This window comes from Dipodomys merriami, unplaced genomic scaffold (assembly GCF_024711535.1).
Source record: "Dipodomys merriami isolate MVZ:Mamm:240054 unplaced genomic scaffold, mDipMer1.0.p SCAF_3, whole genome shotgun sequence".
Classification (NCBI taxonomy): domain Eukaryota; kingdom Metazoa; phylum Chordata; class Mammalia; order Rodentia; family Heteromyidae; genus Dipodomys; species Dipodomys merriami.
In genome coordinates this window covers 10,382,793-10,391,162 of record NW_027204492.1, presented here as the reverse complement: position 1 = coordinate 10,391,162, position 8,370 = coordinate 10,382,793, and the positions used below count along the sequence as shown (strand labels likewise).

General features: G+C 44.8%; 1 protein-coding gene and 1 long non-coding RNA gene across 2 annotated transcripts; both read left to right on the top strand.

The window, feature by feature from the left end:
* Nucleotides 1–1,016: 1,016 nt before the first annotated feature.
* Nucleotides 1,017–4,518, top strand: LOC138839316 (uncharacterized). The gene is made up of 5 exons (XR_011375941.1): nucleotides 1,017–1,115; nucleotides 2,702–2,767; nucleotides 3,112–3,183; nucleotides 3,382–3,472; nucleotides 4,341–4,518. It is a non-coding gene; the product is annotated as an uncharacterized lncRNA (long non-coding RNA).
* Nucleotides 4,519–4,542: 24 nt separating this feature from the next.
* Nucleotides 4,543–5,842, top strand: LOC138839729 (melanoma-associated antigen 8-like). The gene has a single exon (XM_070039304.1). The coding sequence runs from the start codon at nucleotides 4,543–4,545 to the stop codon at nucleotides 5,833–5,835; it is 1,293 nt and encodes a 430-aa protein (XP_069895405.1). The 3' UTR covers nucleotides 5,836–5,842.
* The last annotated feature ends 2,528 nt before the right edge of the window (nucleotides 5,843–8,370 follow it).

Genomic DNA, 8,370 nt, shown 5'->3' with positions numbered 1-8,370 from the left:
TTATTTCCATATATTGGAACTCATGTTGATAGGCTTCATTATATGTGAAGCACAACGCAATTGGGTTATTGGGAAGCCCTGTTAACAATATCGTGGGCACAGTGGTGAGAGGCGTAACCACGGGGCTTGTAGGGAAAGTTTTACAGCGCCCACTCCGAGAAATGGGGAATACCAGTTCAGCCCTGCGAAGTCTCCAGATTCCTGGCGTGCTGGATCCCAACTTGAACAACGGGTTTGTGTGGGTTGGGGCATCTCCATGGCAGATGAGTCGTCCGGGGTCTGCTGGGTGATCCAGGAAAGTCCTGAGGGTAGGGCAGAGCCAGCCCCGCCCCGCCCACCTGCACACGAGTGAAGGCATCCATCTCTTCTTGCCCTTTCCGTGGCCCGGACTGTGCGTGTCTTTCTGTCCTGACGAGAAACGGCGGGATGCGAGGGTTTTGTGCGGCAACTTTCTGGGTGTGGAACGGGGAGAAGGTGGCCGTGGGAGTCCTCAGGGGAAAGAGGGCGACAATGAACAGAAACCCCTCCCTCCCAGGCAGAGGTGGCATTTGGGGGTGGAGAAGTGTGAGGATTGCAGGGCGGGGTGATTGTGCACCTCCGTGGGCTCTGCGGGGGATTTGGCTTCATTTCATTGGAGCAGGATGCTGAGCATCAGAACCCTTCCCGCCCTCACCGCACATGTATTGACCAGCACGATTCTCATCATGCCCTTCCTGTGTCCTGGATGCCGTGTTTCCCGTTCTCAATGTGTGCAGTGAGAGACAGGAGGTTTGTGAGCGGCGGCTTCCTGGCGGCAGAAGGTGGGGAAGATCGGAGAGCCCCTCCCCCACCCAGAAAGTGCAACATTTGAATGTGCTAAATTACTAGGTCCCCGGATGTAAAGTTTACAAAGAACAATAGAATGCCCGCTGAAAGGCGCGGGTTCATTTCATTGGATACAGAGTGTCGAGCATGGCCAATCATAAAAGAGAGAACGTGGGCACTTGTGGAATGCCCTGCCCTCCACAGGCAGGAGCGGCGCCATTAGCAGCAGGCTCTGTTTGGCCGTAAGACGGATAATAGACGAAAAGTCGCTTTGGTTGTTGCCTAACACCGGTGTCGAGACTCAGAGTGAGGTGAGAGTTTCTGTGGAGAGGACAGTGACACGGAGAGCAGTGGGTGGGGAGACGGGGGCCGCCGTCTGCGGCCGGAGGATCTCCCACAGGAGGGCTTTGCGCCATGTCCATGCCGGACTTCTGAGCTTGGGAAGCAATAGCGAGGGCAGAGGGCAGAAGGCAGAGGGCGTAGGGTGAAGGGCAGACGTGGATGGTGTCCCTGCACACAAAAGGGAGGCTGGCCGCTCATGCCCTGCTGCGTATTCATGGGAAGCGGGAGACAGGAAGGGCTCTTCCTGTCGTCCATGAGAGCAGTGCGAGCGAGGTGCCGCACGGCGACTTTGAGAGTGGACGGACCGTGGAGAAGAGGTGGAGAAAGACTTCTTGCCCTTCGCCGACGTGGGGGGGGGGAACGGTGGGCAAACCTTCCATGTGGCTGCCGTTGCCCTGTGACGAGGACTAGTGGTGGGGAGACTGTGGAGATAGGGCCGGAAGCCCCCACCCCAGCTTCATGGGGAGCCGGGTCCCTATGAGATTGCCAGCATTTGTCCCTCAGCTCTTCAGCTTAAAGTGAGGGTGCTCTACCACTTGAGACACTTCTGATTTTCTGGTGGTTTATTAGAGATTATAGTTTCACAGACTTTCCTGCCTGTGATGCCTGTGAATGGTGATTCTCAGATCTCAGCCTCCTGAGTACCTAGGATTACAGGTGTGATCTGCCAGCGCCAGGCTTAGGATCTTTTTTTTTTTTAATTTCAACTTTGGAGACTGAGGAAATGGAAACTTTCTTAGTGTGCTCTTGCCCTTCTAGGAATTCAGATAAGAAAATTTATCAAGACATATTTTACTCATGTATTGAAATATGGAATTGAAATCTTTTTTTTTTTTTTTTTTGTCGGTCATGGGGCTTGAACTCTGGGCCTGGGCGCTGTCCCTCAGCTCTTCAGCTCAAGGCGAGCGCTCTACCACTTGAGCTACAGCGCCACTTCCGGTTTTCTGGTGGTTTATTGGAGATAGGAGTCTCATGGTCTCTCCTGCCCGGGCTGGCTTTGAACCGCGATCCTCAGATCTCAGCCTCCTGAGTAGCTAGGATTACAGGCGTGAGCCACCAGCGCCCGGCGAATTGAAATCTTTTTGTAAAACTACTTAACATTAAAAAATTAAATGGTATAAATATCCATTTATGTATGCAAACCTGTGCATATATTTCTATGGGCATATGTACACATACATATCAATACACAGAGACATTTGTGTCTATATACATATTTGTCTATATACATATACATTTTCTCCACCCTTCATTTCTCTTTTCCTTTGATGGAAAGGAAGAATCCTAGTGCTTCTTTCTTTTCCCAGTTCTCAGTCCTGGAAGGAAGCAAGGTAGAGTGGACAAATGGGAAGGAGCCCTCACTTCTGCTACAGTCTCTTCTAGGTGTGATAATGATGGACATTGGTGTTGGGCAGGAGCATTTCTGATCAGTAGAGATTGGGACAGGCCTTGCTAACAATTAGATGTACATCTTTATTTGAGGTTGAGCTTATCCCCTAGCCATGGGAAGGAATGAACTGATTTAATATTCTTTTTTATGTATGGATTATCCCAGCAAACTGAAAAAAAGCCTTCTTGGTTTGGAATACCACCAGAGTGAGGATTTCAGCCCAGTATCAAGGTAAGGAGTTAAAGACACACTAATAAAACCAGCTACTTAAAATAGAATGTGTCCAAGGAACACATCAGTTTGTTCTTGACCTCTGGTCTGGGAGGGTCTGGGTGAGAAGGTCCAGAGGTAATGTTTCTTTTTCTTCTTGAGGGTAGTTCTGGTGTGTGTGGGATGTGACCTCTTAATTGGAAGGGACGAAAGTAAAACATCAGGATAGACTGTCTTTGTGTTCAGTAAAGGAAAATATTCATGCCTGACTGAGGGTGTCTTCCCAGGTGAACTGATGGGCCCTAGCACCAGGTAAGAGTGGATGTGTTGTATCGATTCAATATTTTTCTTGTAATATCTCTTAGGAACATTATAGCTTTGGCCTGCATCTAAGGAAGCAGTATAACAAGGAGTTCAAAGCTTCATCAGGTGTCAAGGTAAGGTTTCTACTGATATCGAAATACCAGTTCACTAGGCACGTTCTGGTTTTGAGAGACTCAAGATGAAAAGGAGGACAGAGAACTGAGGGAATCCCTATTGCAATCCAGTAAGACACCAGCCTGTGATGCTAACTTTGGCGGGCCCAGGGTCAGTTAATCAGCTATTGTGCCTCCTCAAATATGTATTATTCCTAGAGAGGTGGATCTCAGTCTGAAGAGTATCCAGTCTGAGGAGGATCGCGCCAGTTCATCAGAAGAAGAGTGCGAGACTGTGCAAGGAGTTACAGTAAGGAACATAAGGGAGGGCTGAAGACACAATCCCTGTTTCTTGAATGGCATATCCAGCTCAATTTTGGCCCTCATCTCTTGGAGGCCCAGGGTAATAAGAGTGGCAAGATACATTGCATCATGCAATTCTTCTGGTCTTACTGTAGTCTTCACTACTGCTGCTGGTTTATAAGAGGCACACCAAGGCCAACAGAGGGAGAAGGCTCTGTCTCTTTATGTTTGTTTGAGAAAAAAAGTGATTTCTTATCTAGAACTAGGGGGATCCCTATAGTATTATTCAGTATATTATTCAGGTTTGAAGTTCTCCACAGTAAGTCCTTGACTGATGTTGTGTAGGTGTTGGTCCTGTACTGCCTTCATTTATCTTATTTCCCCAGTCTAGCTGATGGGTCCACTCTGGACCTTGCTAAAGGAGAGGGGAAAAAGAGGTCATTGTGCACATTAGACTGCACAGTCTGGCTGTGTGGTTATTTCAGAGGCTCCAAGGATTGGCTTGTAGTCTTGAGCTTGGGAGGTGCCTTTAAATTCTTACTGGAATTGAAGTTGAAGGAATTGGCTTTGTCTCATACCCTCACACTAGAGTGCAGAGAAATCCTAAGAAGCATGACGCACCCATTTTGAATGTATAGAAGGGCATTGTGTCCCCTGTACTGAAGGGACCCAAGGAAAGCAATGGGCTCAGATCCTCAGACTGGACCTTGAGATGCTTTCCCATGTGCTTTTGTAGTTTCCTAGAGGACAGGCAAACTAGAAGTTCAGCAGATTTTGTGAGGCTGTGGAGCATCTCCAGAGACCTATAAGTGGATTTTTGTCAGAGTTATGGGTGAGTTCTTCAGCTGAGGTCTCTCATTGTCTCCCTCCCCCAGGTCTGTGGGATCTCCTTACTACACTCTTGCTGCCACTGCTATCTGCCACCGTTAGTAAGCCTCATCATGTTTCGGCCTCCAAAATACCCAAGACTGGAGCTTGAGGAAATCTCTGAAGATGGATTTGGTACTGAATACCTGTTGATCGAGGAGAATCCCCCTCTTGTGGAGCAAGAGATCGAGATAGAGGCAGAGGTAGTGGATGTACAAGAGGGGATGGAATGTGAACACCATCATCTCCCCTGCCCCTTTCAATGTCTATCAGTCATTCTCTTCTTACCCCACCATCTTTGCTTCCTTTTTCTCTTTGGTTGATGACACCATGAAGGAGGAAGAGGAGGAAGAGTTGGAGGAGCTTGAGAAGGTGGAAGTGCTGGAGGAGGAGGAGGTGGTGGAAGAATTGGAAGTTCAGGAGGTGGTGGAAGTGGCTGAGGAGCAGGAGTTGGAAGTACTGGAGGAGGAGGAGGTGGAAGAGGTGGAGGAGCAGGAGCAAATGGAAGAAGGAGAGGAGCAGGAAGAGGTGGGAGAGGCAGAAGAGCCGGGGATGGAAGAAAAGGAGGAGGAGGAGGATGGAGAAGGGCCATCTTCCAGTGTTCTTCCTTGGCCCAACAATACTCGGCGCAATAACTTGTCTTGCACCTTATGGAGCAACATATATGGATCAAATGACCCAGAAGATGAGAGTCCACTCATCTTTCCGCCTCCAATAGAGAGTGAAGATCTGGCCCCTGAGCCTTTGGGGGATCAGATCACTGAATTGGTGCACACCTTGATCTTCAAGCATGGGGTTAAGGAGCCCATCACAAAAGAAGAAATGGTTGAGTTAGTCACCAAGGAGTATGAAGAGCTTCTCCCTACCATCTTGGAGAAAGCAACTTCATGCTTGGAGGTGATTTTTGGCATTGATGTAAAGGAAGTGGACAGCAATACCTATGTCCTTGTCAACTCACTGGGCCTTACCTTTGAAGATAAGTTGAATGATGCCCAGACAATGCCTAGAAATGGGCTCCTGATCATGCTTCTTGGGGTGATATTTTTGGAAGAAAACTGTGCTCCTGAAGAGAAAGTATGGGCGTTTCTGAATATGGTTGGAGTGTATGCTGGGCAGGAGCACTTCATCTATGGGGAGCCTAGAAAGTTCATCACTATCGACTTGGTGCAGGAAAACTATGTGGAGTATCGCCGGGTGCTCTACAGTGATCCACCACGCTTTGAGTTCCTGTGGGGGCCAAGAGCCCTGGCTGAAACCACCAAGATGAAGGTTCTAGAATTTATGGCCAAGGCCAAAGGGACTGATATATTTTCCTTCTCTGATTGGTATGAAGAGGCTTTAAGAGATGAGCCTAATGACCATTTTGAAAGTGATCATGCAGATGGTAATAATCCCCTTTTTGTCACAGACCATTTGGAATCCATGCCTCTTGGTTCATATGAAGATGCTGAGTTTGAACTTCCTCTGTTTGATTTTGAAGTGGGCAGTGCATATTTTCAATAAGGGAGGGTCCAGGTCAGGCTTCAGTGAGCACAGTAAAACACAACTCTGTGTTCCTCTTGTACATAGTGATTACATCATTTTCCATTTTATGCTGACCCTTTAAATAAAAAAAAATTAGCTTTACAATCTGTGTTTATGCCTGATATTGTTCACATGACAAAAAATACTGAAACTTGTGACATTTCATGTATCATTGAAGAATTTGTATTTTCATCAACTGACAGAAATAAAACAAAATAAGAATTAAAGCCTTCCTAATGGCTGTACAAGTTTCTGACTCTCCCATCTCGCTCTCTCTCTCTCTCTCTCTCTCTCTCTCTCTCTCTCTCTCTCTCTCTCTCTCTCTCTCTCTCTCTCTCTCTGACATTCTGCTTCTTCATCTTTTAATCATACCTTCAAAATTTGTGGTATAACAGTTACAAGTGCATCAGTTGTTTCCTTTGGGCCATAATTAATTCTTGAGGTTTCTGTCTTTGTGAATGAATTTACCACCCTTATACATGGGCTTGTGGTGACGTTGAAAGGAGAACTGTTCTGTGTCCCTTTGCAATGAGCCCTTCCCACTTGATTAGATATAGACATGGGTTTTTGTCAGTGAAGAAGAGAACATCTTTAAATATCAGTCCTTCTGGTTTCTTGGTCATGGGCTTCTCACCTACAGAAAATAATGTGAACAAAATTCTGATATTAAAAAATTACTTAGTATTTTGATATTTCCTTTTAGCAACAGAAATGATGATATCCCCTCAAGTGTCTACCTAGAACTTCAGTTTGAAAAGTGTTGTTTAGAGTGATCTGTACTCGATTGAAATGGAAAAGCCTCAATTCATATTACATCCTAATTTTTACTTCCTGTGAATGTAGCCTTTTGGGGATAGAGAATGGTTTTCAAATAGGGTCTCTGGCTACCTTTGCCTGGGGCCTGTGTTGGATCATATCTCCTGCCTGAGCTTCCCAACTAGCTGGATTAAAGGCACTTGCCACCATCCTAGGTTCCAGAAATTGCTCTTTTATATGTAGTTCTGTTAAAAATCTAGAGAAGAAACCAGACAGTGGATCATGTCTGTAATCATATCTTCTAAAGACTCTACAATCAGAGTTGAGTGGCAAGATGTTACAAGACCCCATCTCAATAAAAAGCTGGCCACAGTAGTTCATGTCTATCATCCTAAGTATATGAGAGTGTAAATAGGAAAATCCTAATCAAGTCTCCCAGAACAGGAATGAGAGTTGATTTTGACTTGAATTAAGAGTACAGCTGAGGAAGGCTACGTTGGATGATGTGGGTGTAGGCCATGCAGATTTGAAATCTTGAGCCATATCTAGGTGATGTCCAGTGAACCGTGGGAAGCATGGGTTTGACTATTAATAGAGGATCGTGGCTGGAGACTGTTAATCTGCATTAAAAAGAATTACCTGAGGCTAATTTAGAAGGACATTGACTATTATATACAAAATGCTCTATGTGCTATAGGAAGTTTGCTCATTCCCCCAAAAATACAGTAAGAATAAAAGGTAACATAAAAGTTAATAAATCCAGAGATGCCTTTAAAATGAGAAAATATCCACAAATCCCCTAGAAAGTGGCCGAAGAAAACAACACAAACTCAAGGATAATTGACAAATTGTCACTATTATTTACAATATGAATCATAGATAGAGAATTTCTAATACTAATATATTTAGAGACACTTAAAGTGGCAAAGAAGATGCAAAATGTGAAAAGTACACGTATAAGCATTTCATACATGCGCCACACATATACCGAACTGATCTCAACAGTTTGAAAATTAGTTTAATACTATTAAAGCAAGAGAAATGAAAAAAAGTCTGTCTTGAGAAATTGAAATAGATCAATAATTGACATGGATTGTAGAATTAGCAGACAGGATATTAAAATAAAATGGTTATATAACTTCACTCCAGTGGCTGCAGAAGCTATAAAAAGATCCAGTAGACTTCTAGTTCCAGACATGATTGAATAAGTGCATTAATCACAAATACTCTACCTTAAACACTCAAACATAGCACACAAAAATTCATAGGGAGACTCTGAAAGGTAGAAGGCCGATTGCCTAGAGGTCTTGAGATTTGAGTAATGACTGCTGTGAGTGTGAACTTCTGTTATTGTTAAATTCTGTATTGTCATATCGAGGATACTTGGGAACATGCTGCATACAATTCTAACCCTGAATGTTAGGAGTCAGAGTTTTCACAAAGAGTTCCAGGTAAAGTTTGTAGATTTGGAAAAGATTTTCTAACAGAAAATGATTTTTTAAATTAAGTTTTTGTTGTGAAAATATTGTACAGAGGGGTTACAGTTACATGAGCAAGGTAATGAATACACTTCTTATCCAGCATTTTTGCCTCCTCCTTTGTTTTTCCCCTACCATCCCTTCCCTCCCACCTCCTCAGCTACCCTCCACCCACCTCAATTGTAAAGTTTGTTTTCTACATAGCATCTTGTACATCTCATTGTTGCAATGTGCCCACCTGTATCCCTATGTAAACAATTTGTTTTTTCCCTTCCCCTCC

Excerpts from the sequence above, each read along its gene's own strand:
- LOC138839729 (XM_070039304.1), top strand. The coding sequence starts at position 4,543 with ATGTACAAGAGGGGATGGAATGTGAACACCATCATCTCCCCTGCCCCT.